This window comes from Triplophysa rosa, linkage group LG3 (genome assembly GCF_024868665.1).
Source record: "Triplophysa rosa linkage group LG3, Trosa_1v2, whole genome shotgun sequence".
NCBI classification, from domain to species: Eukaryota; Metazoa; Chordata; class Actinopteri; order Cypriniformes; family Nemacheilidae; genus Triplophysa; species Triplophysa rosa.
The window spans coordinates 13,778,130-13,801,433 of record NC_079892.1 but is presented as its reverse complement, the minus strand read 5'-3'; the positions used below and the strand labels follow the sequence as shown (position 1 = coordinate 13,801,433).

General features: G+C 37.3%; 2 protein-coding genes across 4 annotated transcripts in view; both read right to left on the bottom strand.

The window, feature by feature from the left end:
* Positions 1 to 847: 847 nt before the first annotated feature.
* sigirr (single immunoglobulin and toll-interleukin 1 receptor (TIR) domain) lies at positions 848 to 7,258 on the bottom strand. Its single transcript, XM_057329827.1, has 9 exons — positions 6,948 to 7,258; positions 4,791 to 4,995; positions 3,739 to 3,866; positions 2,989 to 3,129; positions 2,744 to 2,887; positions 2,203 to 2,305; positions 1,627 to 1,777; positions 1,371 to 1,548; positions 848 to 1,243 (listed from the first exon to the last, which is right to left on the bottom strand). The coding sequence occupies exons 1-9, from the start codon at positions 7,003 to 7,005 to the stop codon at positions 1,071 to 1,073; spliced, it is 1,281 nt and encodes a 426-aa protein (XP_057185810.1). The 5' UTR covers positions 7,006 to 7,258; the 3' UTR covers positions 848 to 1,070.
* A 4,384-nt stretch (positions 7,259 to 11,642) lies between these two features.
* gse1a (Gse1 coiled-coil protein a) overlaps positions 11,643 to 23,304 on the bottom strand; it is a 33,643-nt gene continuing 21,981 nt past the window's right edge. The window contains exons 8-17 of one of the 3 annotated variants that reach the window (XM_057329791.1): positions 21,932 to 22,247; positions 21,325 to 21,839; positions 19,997 to 20,109; positions 19,069 to 19,342; positions 18,440 to 18,490; positions 18,233 to 18,334; positions 16,756 to 17,061; positions 13,762 to 14,025; positions 13,458 to 13,561; positions 11,643 to 13,245 (exon numbers count right to left, since the gene is read on the bottom strand). In XM_057329791.1, coding sequence (XP_057185774.1) covers positions 13,108 to 13,245; positions 13,458 to 13,561; positions 13,762 to 14,025; positions 16,756 to 17,061; positions 18,233 to 18,334; positions 18,440 to 18,490; positions 19,069 to 19,342; positions 19,997 to 20,109; positions 21,325 to 21,839; positions 21,932 to 22,247 — 2,183 coding nt within the window. In that variant the 3' untranslated portion in view covers positions 11,643 to 13,107. Of the gene's footprint in view, positions 13,246 to 13,457; positions 13,562 to 13,761; positions 14,029 to 16,755; positions 17,062 to 18,232; positions 18,335 to 18,439; positions 18,491 to 19,068; positions 19,343 to 19,996; positions 20,110 to 21,324; positions 21,840 to 21,931; positions 22,248 to 23,304 lie in introns of all 3 variants that reach the window. The other 2 variants (XM_057329790.1, XM_057329792.1) reach the window with 2 other exon arrangements.

The window sequence follows — 23,304 nt, the reverse complement described above, 5'->3', positions numbered from 1 at the left end:
TCTTTAACCATCTGTAAAAAACAGTGTTCAACACGTTCTTCTTATCTTATGCCGATTCACGACAAACAGTTCAAATAATTAAGAAAAACATGGTTACTATATGATTTTGCCAATAGTAACGAATATACAAAAAAAAAACATGGTTACTACACTTTTACCCCAAAAAACAATGTTATTTTCGTGAGGGTCAGATTGACATTATTTGACTCCAACACACGCAAAGGTAAGTAAATAAATCATTAATCAATTAAATAATAAACATATATTTATGTTTAAAACAGTGATTGTGATAAAGACAAAATTTACAATGCGTAGCTTTTATTGTGAAATAGACTGGGCATCGTCCGCTGACGTAATTATCATATTTGTGACGCGTTGTATTTGCATTCTTTTTTTTTCTTTTTATTATTCTTTTTTTATTGCTTAACAAGAAGATACAAAATACCAAATAAACAACAAGAAAAATCTTAATAACATCCAAATACCAGCATAACAAAAATAAACAAAATAAAACAAAATACATAGTAAACAAATATTAATAATAATATTAAACAAATAGGCTTGTATTTACACTCTGTCTAGCCTCGACATTTTACGTCTGATTAGCTTTCATCCTATTCTCTTTCCTTACATGCTGTTTTAATACAGCTGAATAAATACTAAAAGATATTCTTTACTTTTTGTTGTTGTTTGTATGCACTTAAAAAAAGGAGTCCGAAAAGTCGCTAAATGTAGGGACATAGATTTAATTAAGCTGTCGATGTTTATAGTATAATTACATTTTATTTATGTTGAATTTTTATTTACGGTTCATTGCAAATATGATCAAATTAAACCTTACACAAACCACAGTCATTACAATTTTATTAAAATGTATACAGAACAGAAATGGCAATGACTGCACGAGAAATGCTGTTAAACATTTTGCATAAAAACAAAGAAATGTGCATATTCTAAATGTAAAAAAATCACACGGTGATATAGAGCAGATTGCTGGTTAAACACATGAAAACATACTGACAACAAAATTACCGACAAAAAGTGACCAGAGACAACATCGAAGGAGTGTCTTATATATCGTCCTCTGAGACCAGGCAGTAAAAGTCTGTGCGGGCGGCATAGTTTCTAGAGCCAAGGTCAGACACATCTATATCAGGAGCCCGGGGTTCAGTAATCGCTTCTGGACCCGCGGGGAGCACTGGAGCTTTGGTGGACAGTGTCTTGTAGATAGGCAAACGCAGACCTGTGAGATAAACATGTATAGACTACGTTGAAATAAAATGTAAAGTATGCTGTCTATCATTCTTGTCATGACAGTTAATAAAGATAAACTCGTTTGGTTGCACATTTGAAATGAGGTTTATTGTTACCCAGGTCTCCTGCTGGATCTGGGTCCGGTGTGCAATCCAGGTAATCAGGCTGCTGCGTGAGCATGGGATCCTCATCGCCTTGCATTAAAGTTTGCGGATCGCCCGCAGATTCGCGGTGAAACGTCACCTTACGTGGCATTGCTAAAGCGAGAGCCTTCCAGAAGCCTGAAGAACGGGTCTATAAGAAGAACGAGAGATAGATGAAGTGTACTCGGGTGCTCGTGTAAGAGTGTACAGAGCACCGTGAGGTTCTCACTATAGAGTGTGCTCCCCAGGTGAGAGTCGTGATGCGAGACTGGTGGTGTTTCAGCTGCTGAATGATGGCTTGGCTCATTTGCTGCTGTTGGGACTGAAAAATGATGAAAATGGGCTTTCCTGACAGCTCCATCAAATGCCAGAGACCCTGTCTGAAACGATACATTACAGCATTTAAAGGTATTGTTCACCCAAAAATATAAATTCTGTCATCTTTTATTCACTCTCATGTAGTTCAACGCCTGTATGTGACTCGTTCGTCGGTGAAACACAACGTAAAAGACGAATTGAGAAGATATTTTGAGAAATGTCTCAGTGGTTTTGTGTTCATACAGTGGAAGTCAATGGGGGTCAATGTTGTTCGATTGCCAACATTCTTCAAAATATCTTCTTTAATGTTCAGCAGAGTAACAAAAGATTTTTGGGTGGACTCTCACTTTAACATTAAAAAGAGTTACTGTTATTCTTTTTAAAGGTTTTCATGTATAGTGTTAAAAAAACTGTAATGTTACAAAATTGCACTGTTTTATTTAAACATTTTTCACATAATTTTTAAAGTTTATGTGGTAGATTTGACCTAAAGTTCGTAGTACACCACTCCTGCTCCAGGTACGACTGGGACATCACCACGATTAATCGTCGACAGCGACTGATGTTCATAAGTAGTTCTGCGGACGGCTCTGCGGACGAGACATTTGAAAAATTTGTGACTGCTGATTTGCATATCAGCCATCACAGTTATGTAGCGATGAATATATTCTATTTTAATCCTTTGATTATTAAAGTGATAGTTCACCCAAAAATGAAAATTCTGTCATCGTTTAATCGCCCTCATGTCATTTCAAACCTGTATGACTTTCTTTTCTTTCATCCGCAGAACACAAAACAAGATATTCTGAAGAATGTTGTTAACCGGCCCCCATTGACTTGGTTTTGTGGTTTTGTGTCCATACAATAGAAGTGAATCGGTTACTAACTTTCTTTAAAATATCTTCGTTTGTGTTCTGCAGAGCAAACAAAGTCATACAGGTTTAAAATGACAAGAGGGTGAGTAAATGATGACTTTCCTTTTTGGGTGAACTGTCCCTTTAAGATTTGTCTATGGTTGGATGATTTACCGGCTCCAGGAAGGATGTTTGTGTCGTTGAGCAGAAGCTTGTGGCCGTACTTGTTCTCCAAGTGTGGTTTCAGAATAAAGTTGACAAACTTCCGGTCATTGTCATCGTTGATATACGAGACGTAGGCATCGTACATTTTGCCATCTGAGAAACAGGAAAGAACAAAAGCTCAAAACACTGAATTATAAAAAATGATGCATGAGAAAGTTGGCGTTATGCTTTTGTTTAATAAAATGTGAACTAACCATTGAGCTCATAATCCCCGTATATGTTCTTATACCAGAGTTTGAAGTTGAGTCTGCATTTGGAATAGACCACCGCTGAGAGAGTGAGAACTATCAACAACACCACCGTTGCCACCACAGCCCCTGTATGACTTGGGGTTTCTTTGAGTAAACATTGGACAAACATTGATTAATAACCTTGATTGTGTTATTGTGTGCTCTATGTTCATAACTGTCTAATCATTTATGTTGTGTGTCATGGGAAAAAACTGCACTGAATGCTTTGAAATTATTTGACAACTGTAATAATATAATATTTGGTTTAACATTTGTGATATATCTGGATTATGGAATACAGGGATAAAAATGTAACTTTTTTATAGACCATTTTGCAAAATTTAAACACACAAAAAAGTGTGTAATTTAATAAATAATTTTATTTATTAGTAGTATTTTGCTCAAATGTTTGTTTAACTGAAACAGGAAGTTCCTCTGAATCAGCGTTGAACCAGTGCTGTTTACATCATCCAAAGAGGTCTATAGACATCTCATAAGTGTAAATCATAGGCATGCGTGGGAACAAACTCAACAGAATTCCACAGAATCTGTACAGCTCTACCTCCATTATCCCCTATCATATTTTTAACATCTTTCACCATATTAAAATTTACAATTCACACTGAAAATGTACAAAAACTGTGCAGTTTCCTTATGGACCTATTCCAGCATGATAAGTGTTCAAATGAATGCATCAAAGTGTTTGTCTCTTACTGTATTCTTGAATGTTGAATTGTGCTGTGCTGTTTCGCACCACACAGGAGTAGACGCCAAAATCGGCTTTATCTTTCAATGTCACTGTTAGTTTACTGCTGTCAATGATATGACCCTCATCTGTGTACCTGTAAGATGTAGATCGACATTTGTTCATCTGCACATGATTTCTGATCAAACGCACACTGGTCCATTAACTATTACTATAAATTGGACAAATGTTGCTTTGTCCAAGTCATGAATTGTCGGACATGACAATACAGAACAGTACTATTTAAACTACTGTTTAATAAAAATACGGTGATGTGTTAATATATATAATACATTCTAATAAAATCTTTTATTCTGGGTTTTGTGGCATAGGGCTGTTACAGTATCAGATTTTAACTATGCCATTATCATGGCCAAAAGCATTTACCATAACACTATCATTGTATCTATAGAAAAAAAATGCTATCAGGCATCTTTAACCTATAATGTGGCAACCATTTGATATAACACATCAAACAAATATTTCATAAAAACAAAATAAATAGCTATGTTCAGAATAAAATACTATTACTATTTGTACAATACAGTATGTATACACAGTATGCAAATTTCCTGTGCACGACAAATGAATTGTGTGTATTGCAAGTTGTATTTTTTTTCTTTTTTGCCTTATTGTTTAAAGGTATTACCTATAGCTGGGACATTTTAACATAAAATTAAATAAAAAATGCCAATGAATGACATACGCAGGAGGGCAATATTTTTACTACACCGTTATTATCAAAATAACGCACAATATTATCATGATAAATAATATCTATAAATAAATAAATAATATCTTAGAAAAACAATAATTTTCAATAATCATGGTTTTTAATATCAGTTATTCTCAATACGGGTATATTGTTTCACCCTTACTTTAAAGTATACCGTAAACTAGGATTAGTTATAAACTGTACTGCATTTCTTTGATTTGTAATCAAGTGTTGCATTATGATAAAATTGCAATAACCAAAACTTTAAGGTGCATGTATTCAGAATATTGCAATGCATATACCCACCAGCCTTCTATTTCTTGAGGGTAGACGGTGTAGTTGGTAAGAGGTGTGCCGTCTTTCATCCAGTCCAGGGGGTCTTTACAGTCTGAATTTGTGTTATTGAACCCCATGAAGGCTGTGCAGGTGAGGATCACGCTGGAACCGAGCGTTCCCATCACAGTTTGATTCTGATCATGCTTGAACTCTGGAGCGCTGTTACACAGCGGATCTTTGGATACAGTGGATAAAGATTCAGTTTTAGCATTTTTACATGACCAACGTTTTTTGGGCGATTTTTCATAAAGGCACAATTCATAAGCGAGATTAGAGTAGAAAAGTATGAAACGAGTACACCTGTACAGGTTTTCAACGTGGCACTCAATGTTAAAAACAATGACTTCTTTATTAGCGTAACCTTGCTTGAGACTTGGAAGGGTATCTAATCTCAGAAGAGACGAAAGAAACATTCTGACGCACAGCTGAACGGCGCTGCATATTCCACGTGTCTGGATACAATGTTCTTTGTTTGCTTACACATATATGGTATAATATTGAAATGCAGTTATAAAAAAATGTTGACCGGGTTTTAGGCCACGGGTCAGAATTCAGGCTACGCAAGCTATCCAGCTTGGACATGAATTTTAACATGTGATCAATTTAAATTTGCATCTATTCAAAGCAGGTAAAGAAACCTGTAATTCCTTCCTGTAGCTGGATCCTGTAGTCCGATCGCCCTTTCCCAAAATATATTCATGCGAAACATTTTAACGCGATGTGCGATGCTGTGCCAAATTTCTAAAAGAATGACTTTTCAAACAGGATTTTGTAGCACTTCTCCAATCTGCTACCGGCCACCAAAAAGCTAGTCCTGCATCAAAGTCATGCCCTTGGTTGTCACTGTTCAACAATTCTGTGAAATGAATGCATTTTTCTCCACCTCTAAAAAAAGCGTCGAATAAAAATGCCTCATAAATGTAAACATGACCAATCTGAGGTCAGGCGTGCAGGACTGCAGCAAAAGAGAATTGGGAAAACAATGACACGAGGGTTATTGTGTGAGAAAGAACACTACAGCCGTGGATTGCTCATTTTATGGCCATTTTTAGCCTAAAACCAAGTTTTAACCCTCACACAGACATTTGAATAGGGAGGTGAGGACAGGCAAAAATGTCCTCACTTTACTCTCTTAGTCCTTCCACTGTTGTAAAACACACAACACACACAAACAAAAAGAATGTAATGCGTTTACTGAACCGGAAGAGTGATTTGAGAATCATGACAAAAGGTTAGGAGAAAGAAAGCTTTACGCTAATAAAGACATTTGACATTTACACTATAGAGAGGAGTGTTACGCTAAACCTTAGCATACGCATAAACACCTTCATACTGTTGTTACTGTACATAGTAACTATGGCATTTGTCACAAGTTCTCTCTCTCTCTCTCTCTGTGGGTGTGTGTGTAATGGTAAAGTACGTTTATTGTTCAGCAGCCAATATCCTCATTCAATCATTAAACAGAAGCAGCTGTGTTAAAGCCGTTTCCAGGTACAAAGTTCCCACCAGAGGCTGACTTTTGTTTTTTTCATTCTGCTGGACAAACATAGGCATGCTACACCAAACAAAACCAACCTGACAAGCAACACCTGTATTTTAGCTCTAAGTGTGAAAGCTATGCAAAGTTAAGGCTGGGCATTACATTTAGGCATTCAGAATACCCTTTTATCCAAAGTGACTTACAATAGTGAGGAAGAGAATAGAGCGATTTCTCTTAGGGAGGCAAGAGTGCTGGAGGAAGTTACAGTACAACCATTTCATTCAGACAACATACACTGTAACGAATGTTATACATACTGAGTTTTATATATTAAGTCGACACTGAAAATTTGTCGTTTCTATTCAAACATGCAAACAGACAATATTTTTTCAAAATACTTTTTGTACATAACAGATCAAATCAGATTTTGCACAAACCTGTGGAGTCCAGCTCGAGTGCATGAAATGCTGAGATAGATAGATAGATAGATAGATAGATAGATAGATAGATAGATAGATAGATAGATAGATAGATAGATAGATAGATAGATAGATAGATAGATAGATAGATAGATAGATAGATAGATAGATAGATAGATAGATAGATAGATAGATAGATAGATAGATAGAATTATAAAGCAGTCTTACCAAGAGATTTGGTTGGGGTTATGCATGTCAGATACAGAATCGCAAGACTCCGCCACATCGCAGCCCTTTGGTGAATCCTCTCATCAAAAGGTATGACAGCCTTTCTCGTGAAGTTAGCAAATGCACTTTAAACATGAAACAGAGGCTGTCGGTTTTCCCAGCAGTTCGCGCTCAGCGGGTACATTGAAACACGGAAGGTGCGCGCCGGTGAAACAGACTGTCGCCTGGAATAACTTGCATTGGGAATACAGGGTCACGTGATGCAGGTGCTGCTCACCTGAGCTTTATATTAAACAGTCAGGGGTGAGAGAGCTCACACGAAATGCGCGTGAAATGGAGCGGAGCGCAGGGATTGTGAGACGCAGTTTAAGTTAAACGACTTGACGCGTCGTCAAACGCAACGCTTTTACAGCGCGTGACGCGGAAACGTACGTTGAAATACGGTCCGTGCGACTCGTGTACGGATCTTGTTTTTCAATTGTTTGTTACCATATAAATACTATTCTCACCTCGGATTTAGGATATATATTAGGATATGTTAACAAATAGTTGTAATGTTTTAATGGTAGGCTATAAATGCTTTTATTGTTACTAGATCTAGACGTTACTTATGTTTGTGTTGGAAAATATCCCAAGTCCGAACTGGTGTCTTGAACGCACCATACCCCGTAATAGCACAAAGGCCTATCTGATGTCTGCATTTACATCTGCAAGACATACGTTTTTAATCGTTTGCTCATTTGCGATATGTTTCCTCATTTGCGATATGTTTCCTGTCCTGTCAGATTTCTGTAAGACGTTTATGACTTAGAATGTATTTCAAACTTCCTTTATCATATGTTTTTACACAGCAGATGTGTTCCAGATCACGCACCTGTTCTATCTGGGCCCAGACCGCGCACAGTGGTGTAAAGTATTGGAGTAAATGTAATTATTTACTTTACTTAAGTATCTGCATGTCCAGTGCAAAAAGGATTCGACTTTTGTAGTTTAAAGAGGTCATATGACACGGCTAAAATGAATATTATCGTTTGTTTTAGAATGTAATGCAATGTGTTTACACGATTTAAGGTTCAAAAACGCTGTATTTTCCACATACCGTGCATGTTTGTATCTCTTTGCCCCGCCTCTCTGAAACGCGCAGATTTTTTACAAAGCTCATGGCTCTGAAAAGCGAGGTGTGCTATGATTGGCCAGTTAACCAGTGCGTAGTGATTGGTCGAATACTGCAAGCGTGTGAGAAATGTAACGCCTCTTACCATATTTGGAACATCAGGTTCCAAAGCAATTGTACTGACAGGTACGCCCACCTTACTTGCGTATACATTTGGGAGGTCTTAGTCAACTCATACCACGAACTGACGTAGATTTGTGGGGGTGTGGTTACACAAGGCGTTTCAGGCAGGTCTGGGCGAGCATTCGCTTTTAGATAGAATGCATCCTTTGTTCTCACACTTTAATTTGTGCAATTTTACGTGTCTAATACATGCATGGGCAACTTATAACACACAAAAGATACAGAAAAACACGTCTTCGCGCCATATGACCCCTTTAACTTAACATTATTTTATTTATCCGTTTTACTGAAGAGACCATTTTGAAGGATATTGGTTTCCATATGAGCGCTTGAACTTAACTGAGACTTGGGTGTTTGTAATAGACGTAGGCTATGGAGTGGACCTTGATTTGTTGCAATTTCGAGGTGTTCAGTTTGATGCGATGATGCGATTGCTCTCCTCAAGAATCAGGTTTCTTGGTTTTCACTGACATGTCTCTTAAGTGTTGAGGACTAGTGCTGCTACATTCAGTATGAGGAAAATACTTAAAGGCGGGGTAACCGATTTCTGAATTACGCTTTAGACAACGGAGTCGGACCGAGTACCAAAACAACCTTGTAGCCAATCAGCAGTAAGGTGCACAGTGCACAGGATGGACATTAGCCGAGCCGAGCGCTGACGAAAGCGAAAGATGGGGGTAGGGGCGTGTTTGTTTTGGTGATTTGAACATCAACAACGGCTAAGAGAAATCGGACACCCGCCTGTAATTACTGTTAAAATCAGATACTCGAAGACTTTTTTTCAAGTCGTTTTGGAATTCGTGACTTGTAACTTGTAATGGAGTAATTTTCACTGCAAGGTATCTGTACTTTTATATTAAGTATGGTTTTCAGGTACACTTTACACCTCTGACCCCGCATTTGGCCGTTGCATCGTACGTCAACGGAGCCGCCATTACAGTTCTAAAGTGACAGTGACCGACAGTATTCCTGGGGGCCTAGGACCCCGACACAGAGGTGGATGACCTCCGTGACACACGGAAGGTTGGTCAGGATGAGAGTTGTGGAACTCGGAGAGTAGAGCAGGATCCACAATATCATCTTGTGGGACCCAAGATTGTTCCTCAGGACCATAGCCTTCCCAGTCCATTAGTTATTCAAGCTTTCCACCCCGACATTGTGAATTCAGGATCTCACGGACCTTGAAGATGCCTTCCTCCTCCTCGACTTGTGGCAGGGGAGTTCCTCTTCTTTGCCAGGCTCTGTGGAAGGAGGAAAAGGGGCATGGTAAGGTTTTAAGTGAGAAACATGGACAACTGGGTGAATACGGTAGTGAGTTGGAAGCTTAAACTCAAAGGTGACAGGGTTGAGCTCCTTAACTATTTTGAAGGGGTCAATGTAGAGGGACTTAACCCTTTGCATTTAACCTTCTGACCCAGATGTGTTTCGTTGGAGTCTGGGAACATATAGACAGTGTGATGGACAACCTGGCGAAGGATTCTCCTGTGCACTGGCTGGGTTTTCCTCCTCCGACTATTTAATGGGACATACGTTGAAAAGTAGATTTGTTAGCAGACAGTCAAGTCAGTGCATCCGCCTTACTGTCAGCATGTGATCTTGATGTTGAAGCATGTGATGTTTAGCTTAACACAGATATTGGAGGTTTTAGTGACGGTGAAATTCGGAGTTGGACCGAAAAATTAGCCCACGACAAGTTTTGGAGAGCTGATCATGAAATTTGGTTTGGAGAAACAAGAACATGGATATTCAAGACAGCAACATTAATTACAGTGAAAATGACGGAGGAACGCATGGATTGCTGTTAATAAACTCTCCCCTCGGGCAGTCCGAGATGTCCAATCCGAGATTGGACACTTTGGGAATGGGCTTTTTTCAGGGCATGCCCGCCCTCTAGCTGTTAAAGTGATGGTTCACCCACAAATACAAATTCTGTGATCATTTACTCACCAACTCTTGTCATTTCAAACCTGTATGACTTTCTTCCACAGAATACAAAAGATATTTGCAAGAATGTTGTTAACTGGCCCCCATTCACTTGCATTGGTTTTGTGTCCATACAATAGAAGAGTGAATGGGTGCCAGTGCTCTTCGGTTACCAACTTTCTTCAAAATTTCTTCTTTTGTGTTCTGCGGAAGAAAGAAAGCCAAACAGGTTTGAAATAACAAGAGGGTGAATAAAAGATGACAGAATTTTTTTATCTTTGAGTGAACTATCACTTTAAGGAGTGACAACTGTGCTGCTTAAAGGATTACAAAGATGTGTGATTCTTCTACATCATTCTTTAAGCTTAATTAATTGAGAGACTAAATGTAATTTTTGTACTTTTTAAAAAGGGATGTTCATACAGCTATACTGCATGTCACGCAGGACGGCCCCCTTTTTCTTAAATGACAGCATGAAATCTGCACGTTGCGAGTAAGGTCCAAAAAAGAAGAAAAAATGACCATGTAACTAACCTACATTTTTACCAGAACAACTGATGCTGCAAAAAAAATCACCCACCTTCATTTGCATATGCATTTGGAAGATGCTTTTATGAAAAATAACTTAATGTACAGTGCATTTAAGGATTTAAGGATCATGTGTGTTTACTGGACCTTACCATTTCAAGCACTGTGCACAACAGCTGTTATTAGGGTGATGTTAAGAGTGCACAAAGAAGAGCAAGACTTTTTTTCATCGATCCTGGATGAGACAGGAAGAAGCGAGTAAATGCAAATGTCAACCTATGGGTGGTTAATGAAAGCGCTTCAAGGCGTTGTTTCCCACAACATCACAAAGGACCTGAAAGACCTGCAGAACCAGATGAAGCGAAGACGTGTGAATTGAGGACAGGTGATAAAGAAGTTTTGTGATTAAAAAAATGTTGCAGGTGCAACGTGGAGTAGAAATATTATGAGCGTGAAGCAGGAGGGCCAAACAGTGAAAACACTGGTTGTTTATTAGCTGAAAGGAAACAAAAATGCAAAATGATTTTTTTTTACATATTTATGGTTTCTTGTTAAACAACTTGAAAATATCCATCTTGATATCTTGGTCTGCACACACTTTTAACCAAGTTTCCTTCTCTATTTGATCAAAATAAATGTGAAAAAAATAGTTTTGTTAAGACATTTATATTTGGACACACATTCTGTATGATCTCTATAATTTTGTCTAAATAATTTCAATAATTTAGAGAAAAAACATTAAAAGAAACGAATATCCAGAGGGTCTATGAACATTTTTAGTAACTTCTATTTTGGTTCCAAAATGTTAAAGGTACTTTTGACTTTTTTACGAACAATAGTCTTTATAATATTTTAACCAAAACATAAAATAAATACGTAAACCGATAAAAACAAAAACCAGGTGTGTTAAACTTCTGAAATGGGATCTGGCGGATCCTTTTTTATCTGAATCATTCAAGGAGACGGAGCTTTAAAATGTACATTTTCTTTCTTTTTTTATTCAAATAGGCTCAAGAACCAACTGAAAGATTGTGTTACAGTTGTAGCTAAATCACATCTTTTACTTTCTCGAACAGAATTTTATTTTGTAGACAAAATATGGCAAGAAATAAAACCTTTTCAAACAAGACTTTTTAGCAGTAATACCAATATAAATAAGCATTTCTACTTTCAACAAACAATATATTAACTTACATTTCATTCCGCTAAAAATTACAACTAAAAACAATTCACAGTTTTTATTTTTTTTACTTGTTTTTGTTTGCCACAACCATTTATGGCCATTCCTTTTAATTTCCTACAAATAGATAAATTTCCATACTTCATTCTTTTTTAACCATTATAAAGTTGCAATACTAACTACAGACCTTCATGTCCTTAAGTTACAAATTTGGGAAATTCGTAAATATCGAAACAAGTGTTTATCACCCGGTGAAGTGCAGTTTAATTTCATTATAAATAAGTTTGTTTGGGCTTTTTTTACAGTAGGTGCTGCTGGAGAATGTTTTGTGGCACTAATATCCAAGTATACAAATGCATAACCTGTTTCTATGGCAGCTAGGCTGACGATATATAATCTTGGCCAAATGACAAGACATTTCAATGATAATAATTTTCATTAAAAAAAGTGTGTAACAAGCATTATTACATAAATATTTAACACATCGGTTATGTAATAATAGTATTGTGTTACCCATATTTATTATAGTGCCTATATGTGTATTCGACAGTGAAAGACTTGAGTTTTGATTAATGCCAAAGTGAATATAAAAAGACTGGGAACATTGTTTAAAGAGTGCTACAAGGGTTAATAAACTAAACCAATATTCCCAACGTAATACACCCAAATATTCCTCCAGATATTTTCAACATTCTGACCAGCAGTACCCCACCAACACATCTTCCCTCCACAAAAAAAATCGAAATATTTATATATTCCAAATGACAGGCCTTTTATAATCAATCATTAAAAATAAAAACATATAAAATGTGATTTTGACATATTCGTATTTTACACAATCACATTTCTTTAAGAAACTGTATAAATATTAAAATATTTTAGCCACTCATCCCCTTCTTAGGGCACGAAAGATCCAAAGTCAGTTTTAATTGTCTCAAGATCTTTTACACGGGGAATAATGCCATTAGGTCTCCATCTCTAGCCTGGGACTGGTTTTCTGCACCTTCTTGGCAATGATCTTTAAAATATCAGATTGGGTCAAGTAATAGATATTTATATTCTTCAGATGCCTGTTTTGTTCAGATCCTGTATCTGGTGGGTGAGTTTCCAGTGCTGAATTTCACAGTGAGGCATCAGACATTGGCACCAGACACTGAGCGATAGCTTTGTCCTCTCCCTCCTCATCCTCGCCGTCCATTAGTTTCAGTGGTACAACATAAGGTCGAGGGAGGTCACCTGGGTGAGGGTCTCTTGTAATATCCCCTGTGCCAATGAAACAGGGGCAGTGCCAGGCATTTCTTCAAGTGCTCCAGTTCGGCCTGCATACGATCTCGCTTTAATGCCAGATTGTGCTTCTGCGCCAACAGATCCTAAAAATGAGAAAATAAAAATATGCATTTCTCTAGATCGTACCGTAGTGACTGAACAATTTTCTGTTTTTTGCAGTTTATAACCTGATGTTCAGGTTCTCTTTTCCAATAGTCCGGATCGCTTAAACGGCCGTGGTTTATTTGCGATAAACCACGACTGTGACCTCAATGAGGTTATAACCGAATAACTGCACAAAATAGTATAATCTTACCCTCATGCTCTGAGAGAGCTGCTCGGCTGTCAGCGTGAGATTGTAATGGTGCGTCTCAAGACGTCTACACTCGCTTTGGAGAACCTGATGCTCCAAACTTCTCTCTGACAGACAAAGGGAGAATTAAAAAAACATGATTCACAGTAATTGCATAATAATACCAATACAGGTGACGCAAGTGAAAAAAACGACACAGAATATAAGATGTACGATCTTGATGACCGCTATATTTACATCCATTTATCCAAAGAATGCAAAATTGAACATCGCATCCCCAAAATGTCCTCCTATATTGAAAACCCACCTTCTATATACTCCTCATATGCTTCAAATATCGCTTCAATTCCTTTCCACCTGGGACTGAAAGTCTCCTCCTCATCGTCTTCATCCGTACTGACGCCCTCTTCATCTGAAAGGTCCTGGCTCGCACCTGGAGAGTCTCTATGGGGTGGTATATTGAGGGTGTGGCCATTGGTCTGTGTTTGGGGGGGTTTGTTGAATGCCTTCTGGAGACCTGGAGGTTGATGCGATGCATTATCAAACTGCTCATCGGTTCCTACAGTGGCACCTGCTGAAAAATACACAACAATGTATTTATAAGTATCTATAAGATCTGTATAGACGGTTTTAGCGGCAACAACATGAACAAATGATATGTGGCCTAAACGTACCTTCCGGTAGACCTCTGCAAAGAATCAATAACTGTTGAGTTAATTTAATATATCATTTAAGAAATTATGAATATAAATGAATATAAACTTAAATTAAAATAAATTATCATATTATAACCAAACACGGACCAGAAGTTAACTTCAGGCAAGGCATGTGCCTCCGATGAAAAGTCTAGTCCAGTCGAGTCCATTGACTACATACTACATAGTGAACGCAACGTAGATTGTTATATGAGGAAAGAACATAAATTTGTTCACTATTAACTATTAAAACATTTCTGTTAATTGAAATCAAATCAAATATTGGCCCTGAATATTATTTCAAAAACTGTAATTAACACCAAAACTAAGATAAAAATAAATTAAACTTATATAGCAACATGAACATTTAAATAATACAAATAAATCAATTAAAAAGCACATATCACAAATTCAATAAGAAAATGTAATTCAAAATACTACTAAAACTAAAAATAGAAGGTGGGTTTTCAATATAGGAGAACATTTTGGGGACGCGGTGTTCAATTTTGCATTCTTTGGATAAATGGATGTAAATATAGCGGTCATCAAGATCGTACGTCTTATATTCTGTCTTTTTTTTAACTTGCATTAAACCTCTGTTGAAGAGGGCAAACCTGGATCCCACTGTTATGTCAAATTTTAGACCTATTTCTAATTTGTCTTTTACTTCTAAGATCTTAGAAAAAGTAGTCTTTCGGCAGCTTCAAACGTTTCTGGATGCTAATAAAAATTTTGAGGTTTTTCAATCAGGTTTTAGAAAATATCATTCCACCGAAACTGCTCTCTTAAAGGTTGATGTGTTATTAAATGGTGATTCTGGTAATCTCTCTATATTAGTGCTACTTGACCTGACAGCTGCCTTTGACACTGTCGACCACACAATCTTGCTGTCACGGTTGGAGCACTGTGTAGGGATAACGGGGCGTGGAGTAGACTGGTTTAAATCATATTTTACAAATCGTTGTTTTAAAGTTAAGATAGGTGACTCTGCCTCTGAAGTAGCTCCCCTTTCTTGCGGCGTTCCCCAGGGATCCATTTTGGCTCCCATCCTCTTCTCCTTATATTTGCTTCCCTTGGGCTCTATCTTTAGGAAATATGGTCTGTCGTTCCACTGTTATGCTGACGACACCCACATTTATCTATCCCTAAAGCAAACCTCAATCGACTTGAATACACTTGCGTCGTGCCTGTCTGATGTTAAAACCTGGTTATCTTTAAACTTTTTAAATCTAAATGAGGATAAAACCTAAACTATAGTGTTTGGTTTGCCGAACTCAACTACTCCAAATATTAACCTAGGGGATTGGACCTTCTGTAAAAAACCCTATGTTAAAAATGTAGGTTTTATTTTTGATGAAGCTCTTAAATTTGATAAACAGATTAATATGCTGATAAAGTCTTGCTTTTTCCATCTTACACTACTGGCTAAAGCCAAGCCTATTTTATCTAGTAAAAAATTTGAGAAGGTCATCCATGCTTTTATAACATCTCGATTGGACTACTGCAACTCCTTGTATTACGGGATTGGCCACTCAGCCCTATCCCGCCTACAATTAGTTCAAAACTCAGCAGCAAGACTACTAACACGTACAAATAAACGTAAGCACATCACTCCAATTCTACGCTCTCTACACTGGTTGCCTGTTCACTATAGAATCGATTTAAAAATTTTGTTACTAACTTTTAAAGCATTACATGGTCTGGCTCCCTCTTATTTATCTGACCTTTTAACTGAATACAGTATAGGCCCACAGTTCCTCTTCGATCTTCCAACCAGAATTTATTATGTATCCCAAAGTCTAGGCTAAGATCTAGGGGTGATCGTGCCTTTACTGTTGCTGCCCCCAGACTTTGGAATGCATTGCCCTTTTCTGTAAGAACAGACCCATCACTTTCCACCTTTAAGTCTCTGCTGAAAACATATTATTTTGACCTGGCTTTCTGTAACTATTTTTGTGCTTGTATCTGTTTTGTGTATGTATTTTAATCATGTGTAAAATTGTGCAGCACATTGGTCAACCTAGGTTGAATTTAATTAGTGCTGACATTGACATTGACATTACTAAAACTACAATAACTCTAATTTGGACATTTGGTTCCATACACTAAAATGAAAACTTTGAAAACTTAATAATCAAATATAATATTGGCCTAAAATGTTTGGGGAAAACAAAGTAAACGAAAAATGTAAATGTTGCTAAATGTTTGCAGAATAAACTGAAATAAATTTAAGGCACTAAATTTATGATAATACACCAAACTAAAATAAAAATGTATTAATCTTATATTGCGACATAAGAAATTAACAAATAAATAATAAAATGACAAAAGCATGTAAAATAGCTAACAATTGAACTAAAATGAAGATAAAAACGAAAAATCTAAAAATACAACTAAATAAAACAAAAACAAAAAAGCTATAACTCTGCGCCAAAACCCATATAATCCAAGTAATCTGTGATTTTAGACCACATATGGATGATGTTGTAAATGGGGGTTTGTCATGAGGGTTTTTGAGTCAAGACTACAAAAAATAAATTCTAAAAAAATGTAATACATTTTTTAACAAATTTGAAAAAAGCCCATGGAATAAATGTATAAATAACCTTTTTGTCTCTGTTGTGTTGTTTGAGTGGACTGCAGTACAGACTGATGAAAATGCTGAGCGAACTCCTCTTGGTTTATGCTCTCCCACACTCTGGGTCTGCCATTTAGTCCATTCAGCCCTGGAGGGTGATCCTTGGGTGGGGCGCTGGCCTGCAGGCTTGTGACCCTTCTGACGGGAGACACCTCCTTGGGTTGGCATGGAGCTTTGAGAGGAGCCAGCGGTGGAGGGTCTTCAAATCGAAGGTTGTCGGGTGAGCTATTTACGGGTTCAGGGTGACCATTACTAGTTGACTGATGTGAGGCAGCTGTATGATGACAGAATGTGGATGGTCAGCAAAGTCCATCACTACATGATTTACAGTGGTTTTGTATTCATCAATAAAATAAAATATAAAAGCAACAAATACGTGAGCATTACGGTGTAATTCTGCTATTGATGGTGACTAATCTGAGTGTGTCCAGCCAATCTGATTTTACGTGGATTCGGAACCGTTTTTTATTTGTATGAATTCGTACAATGTGAATTGTACCAAAACATACGATCATTATAAAAAAAAACTAACGTCACTGCTGTGAAAGCAAATCTTGTTAAAACGTACAAAGAGATTGTTCGGATTCATATGGATCAGCCACCTAGTAAAATAGTTACGAATTTACGTAAGATTGTGTTTGTCTAACGCTGCGTCCAAAATCGCCTACGTCCATGCTAGATAGTACGCCAAATTCGTGTCAATAGTATGTCTGAAACCTAAAGTCTCCAAAAAACATTACGCGAGAAATACTGCGATTCTCGATTTGTGTCAGATGGACACTTTTCTATCCCATGAGGCCACAGAAGCTGAGGAGCCACCAAATCCAAAAACGTAATAATTAAAAAATATATAAAGGTACTAATAAAGGTTTCCTTATGGTTAAATTGTATGTTTAACAAAACCTGAGGATTTTTTTTTACCCCTGACCATAAAAACATAACGGATGTAGTATCTCCTGAATGTATTCATCTAACGCAACTTCCTATTCTGACAATATGCGATTTCAGATGCAGGCTAAAGGTAAGTTCACGCCATGCCATATTTACCACAATTACACGAATTCAACGTGTAAAAAGCGTTCAATTCCTCGTAGAGCTTGTAATTACAGATGTAAGCTGGGAGCTTGCTGAGATTGACGGCTTGCACCACATGACCGCTAGCTGCAACCACATGCAGAACCATAAAAAATGGCTGCGCTTCCAGGAGTAAAATGTAGTTACGCAGTCATTTCGTAATGTTTGCGTTTAATAATTTGTTATATTGATTTTGCCAAATTTCGACTAATGTGTACAAAATAAACGTTTACTAAACGAAAGCACGGACTTAGAAAAGTTATCATGCTAACTTCGCCGTTGTTACTGTTGCTATAGAAACGCATAATCCTCGGTCCAAGAATGTGAACAGCTTTGAGTAGACGCTGAACGATAATTATGATACGGCGTACCTGACGGGCTAGAACAAGGAGTATCTGAGGCATATCTGAGCGAGTCCAGAGTTACGTTTTTTTGTTTGATGGCTTCCAGCAAGCTTGTAATCTTCTCATTTTCTGAAAATAACAAAAAACTGTTACAGGACATATACCAAGAACATCCATTTCATACATTTAGACAAAAAAGGGAGTGAGTAGCAAACAGTGCAGCAGTTTCCTTACTATAGACGGTTTCACCGGACACACGCGCCTGACCCGAAGTTAACTCCCGGTCTGTGTTTGGTTATAACAATTTATATTAGTATGTTATTGTATAGTCATTGTATTAAATTAAATAAAAAATACTCAACAGTTATTGATTATTTGCGGGCGTCTATCGGACCCAAAATGTTTGTTTATGTTCTTGCTGCTGAAACCATCTTTATTACCCATAGTTTTTTGGTTTTATTTGTAGTAAAACCATACTGAACCACATAGATGTGTCATGGGGTCACTACAGTAACCATACAGAAGTTGAACTATGATATTTGTAGTAAATCTATGGTTTTACAAATAGTAATCAATCTACCAAAAAGCAACGCCTTTTTCACTATACTTTTTTCACTTTTACTATAATACAACAATGGTTTAGATTCATTAGGGCTGTTCCACTAACAAACTATTTTCCAACAACTAGCGGTGTAGCATAGCTGTTTCCTGTCACATTGTGTCCCGTATGTAGCCAATTTTGTGGGTTTCACACTTCAAGTGCAACATCTCTGACAGTCAGGGCTCAAAGTGTAACTTGTATCTTTCTGAACACAGGTAGTGTGAGAGTATTCGTGAGGTTTCAGGGTGTTTTGGTCTCGTACCTTTTCTCTCCTCCACGCTGATGTGGTTCAAGCTGAACATACTGAGGAAATGCTTCTTGTCCTCAAGTTCACTGGTGTTGTCCATCTCTTCTGGAGTGAAGCGTGTTGTGAGAGGAGGTTGGGGAGGAGAGGGGCTCTTTCGTTTGTTCTGCCCCGCAGGAGGTGACGGGCTTCTCTCCAGCATGAGTCTCCTTCTCTTTCTCCTCTTTATCTCCAGAAGCTCATCTCGCTTGGAGAGGGTGGTCACGCCGAATATATTCAGAAACTCCATTTTCTGCAGAAAGATTTAGGGGGAAATTAGAGCTGTACTGTTGCTGTTACTCAACGATTATGGGTTTGATCCCCCAGGACACAAAATACTTGAATAGTTTGAAGGTAGTGTAAGAAACTTTGGATAAAAGCGTCTGCTAAATGCATGAATGTAAATGAAGCATAGAAAGAGATACATACTTAAGACCTCTAAAAAACACAGGTAACATTCTGGCAAACGTTCTTTAAATGTTCTCTCAAAGTTATAAAACTTTCTTACAATAGTTTTAAAAGAGTATTTTATCAGCAATCTATGTCTAAAAACAGGTGTAAAAATGTTATTTTCACATGGTTATTCTCAAACGTTTCTTTTTTATTCAAAACGTTTTTATAACGTAATGAGAATGTTAGCAAAACGTTCTTAAAACATATTTTTGTCTAATACATCTTTTATCTGGGTCATTTGCACTAGAAATGCATTCTACATGACATTTACAACACTGGATCATATTCAACAAGTTTGGACCACATTGCAACCAAAATTGCACATTGGACCAAATTATGGTCAAAAAACTGAAAAAAACAACAGGGCTGACATCTCAATAACATGTCAAATGACCAACTGTTTATTTTAAAGAAGTTTTGCAGTTAGTAAACGTTAACATTGAGAATGCACTACCTCTTTAGACGCATCTGGTTTGAGAGGAGGTTGCTGAGCAACTCTTCTCAGGTGAGCTCGAACTTCTTCCTCATCGCTCTCATCATAAGAGTCGTCCAATTCATAATAATAGCCTGAAATGAGCAAAAGATTATAGTAAGCAAAACAACAAAATATTGCATAAAAGGCAGATCGATTCATCCAGAGCCGTTGAGAGAGAGAGAGAGAGAGTTGTGACAACACAGAAGCTATACATTTTCGCGTGATTCATGGAGCCTTCAGATAGTTCCAGGAAGTTATGTTTTCTCTTTAAATGCTTTATTTCTTTCTTTTTTTCATTAAATGACTTGCATCTATACTGTAAATAGGTTAAAAGTTCGTCACAATCAGTCTGTTTAGCCGCAGCTCCATGCGTTACTAGTAACTTCCGAGAACTATTGAGAGCCTGTGAAAAATAGGCTGTGAAAAAACTGTTGGAGTCAACGGAGTTGACGCGACTCTCTCTCTCAATGGCTCTGGGTCCATCCAAACACCACAGCCAATCAAAACATTCAACGTTTAAAATACAGTCACTGTGTGTGGTGCAGAATTATAAACTCATGAGATTTCACTGTGGGCGGGGCTAAGAGCAAAACATTTGCCGCTGATTTTATAAAATGTAATTTGCTATCAAGGATGGGTAGTAAAATAACGACTTCATATTTTGACGAGAGTTATTATAGTTTTCATTTTAGTTTCATTATTATTTTTTAATTAGCTTTTATTTTTAGATCTTTAGTTTTTATGTTAATTTTAGTTAAAGTTTTAGCAATTTTGGTATATGCTTTTGTCATTTTATAATTTATTTTTTTATTTTTTATGTTGCTATATAATATTAATTAATTTCTATTTTAGTTTTATTTCAGTTTTTGTTTATTATTATAATTTTAGTGCTTTAAACTTATTTCAATTTATTTTTGAGGCAACATTTCAATTTTTCCTTTTGTTAACTTTTCCCCCATAATTTTAGGTCAATATTTTATTTGATTTCAATGAACAGAGACGTTTTCAAAGTTTTAATTTTAGTAAACTAAAATAACCCGTGAACCCGTGAAGATGGTCTTACAATGGCAAACAACAAAAGAACACAAAAGAAAATATTTTGAAGGATGTTGGTACCCAAACGACGTTGACCCTCATTGACTTCCATTAGACACAAAACCACCGAGACATTTCTCAAAATTTATTTTTTTGTGTACCACAGACGAAAGAGTCAAATAGATTTTGATCAACGTGAGGGTGAATAAATGATGACAGAATGTTAATTTAGGGTGAACTGTCCCTGTTTTACAATATCACGCACTACACACCTTTCTCTCTGGCTTCTCTGCGTTTCTTCTCCTCCAGGTCTAGTTTGCTGACCAGCCTCCTGTGTTGCTGCAGAGCCTGGTCGTACACCATCATGGGGTCTGATCTTTCAACAGCCGGCCTATGAGAACCTGACCCCTGAGTTTGCCCGTAGTCTCGAAGTCCAGACTGAGAGAAGAAGTTCCTCTGCTGGCTCAAAAAGCTTCTGGTGGACTTCTCCAGCTCGGCCAGATATTTACCAGAATCAAGGAGGCTGTTGATCGGCATGGAGGAGGTCTTCTCAGGGCCGCTTTGCTGCCTTGACTCATCTTCTTGAGGTTTAGGTTTGGTGTGGCTTGAGAAAGGATGGATGTGGGATAGGGGCCGGTCGGAGTTGATGAGGGAGACGGGGTTCCAGAGAGCGGGAGGGGATGGGCGGTGGTCTCGAGGCAGAGGTTTCGGGGATATTAGCGGAGGCGGTGCACCCAAGGGTTGAGATTGGTCTCTGACACCCATGTCATTATGGTGTGCGCTGTACCTGAATGAGGTGACAACAGTTCTGTTAAAGCGCCAGAAGAGGGCAGTATTTCCAAAACTTTGTGTCAGAAATCATTCAACGTGAACACTAACCTTTCCCTGTGCGTTTCTGCCGGTTCTGTGGGTCGTCCCAGATCCAGACGCTTCTCCTTAACTTGCTGATGAAACTCTGACGGCACCTGACCTTGTCTGTCCACCTTCTCCACCTTCAGAGCTCTCGGTCTGGCCAGCCATCTGTCCTCCTCATCGGGCCGCTGGAGCATCATGGGAGTTATCATGGGCCGATGGGCTTTTCCAGGACCTGATCCAAACTGGAGCCCTGAAGAGGATCCAAGGCCTGAGGCTGTACCTCCTGAAGGTGCGTATGGACCAGGTGGAGCCATGAGCAACGAAGGTTCTTTGGTTTTGTCTGGAAACAGATGAGCAAAATAAATATGAGTAGATCCTTTCAAGAACTTGCATACAACGTATAGCTGAAGCACAAAATATTGAAAATACAGCCAGGAAAAAATGAAGAGACCATTCCAAATCTCTAAACTTCATTTCTAGATGTATTGTGGCCGTTCCAGTCTAGTGTTTGTTGAATTTCAACAACATCAAACCTCAGGAGTGATAAAGTCATCCATCAGCAACGTGAAAGACTGACAGCATGACAAGACTCATGAAAACTGTGATAAATCACATAAAAAATCATTTTTGAACTTTTCCTAAATACATGTACAAATATTACTGCTATTGTAAAAGTGAATATGAACTTGTTTTCTTTGCAGTATTAGAGGTTTGAAAAATACAGAGCATCTTTTCTGTTATTTTTACCTGCTTCTCTAGTTTTTATTTTCTGCAAATAAATGCAAATAGAAACAATAGTTCTTTTTGAAATTTGGGAGAAATGTTGTTAGTAGTTCACCGAATGAAACAAAAATGATAATTGTACATAAACCCATACCTATAAATAGTACATTTTAAAATCAGAAAAATTGATTTTGAAATGGATTCTTAAAATTTTCCACGTCTGTATTTAACAAGATACACTACTGTCCAAAAGTTTAGGGATGCTTTACTGAAATGTTTAAACCTTTTGATCTGAAAGCATGCATTTAAATGTGAAATGGGTTATGTGGATAAAACTGAAATTATACAAACATTTCTTTTCGTCAATTTCTTATTTCAAAATGTTTTTATAATGGGAGACTTTGACCAAATAATGATTAGATGGAAACTCCTTCAAATTTGTTTAATAAGTATCTCAGGGTGAGACTTCAAGCTGCTTCTTAAAATAACAATAATAATAATGTATTTTATATTTTTATAAATTGACTACCTAGTGAAGATGCTAAAATGTAACAGTTTTCAATTTATTTTGTTTCGTTTTGGTTCTTAAAACGTAATTTGCTTAGTTACATTTGTGGATAACATTTTACAATAAGGTTGTATTTGTTATCATGCTAACATGAACTTTAAGCAAT

Excerpts from the sequence above, each read along its gene's own strand:
- sigirr (XM_057329827.1), bottom strand. The coding sequence starts at position 7,005 with ATGTGGCGGAGTCTTGCGATTCTGTATCTGACATGCATAACCCCAACC. Across the intron at positions 3,867-4,790 it reads CCTCAAGAAATAGAAGGCTG|GTACACAGATGAGGGTCATA; the intron begins GTGGGTATATGC and ends TACATCTTACAG. Across the intron at positions 1,244-1,370 it reads AGATCCAGCAGGAGACCTGG|GTCTGCGTTTGCCTATCTAC; the intron begins GTAACAATAAAC and ends TTTATCTCACAG.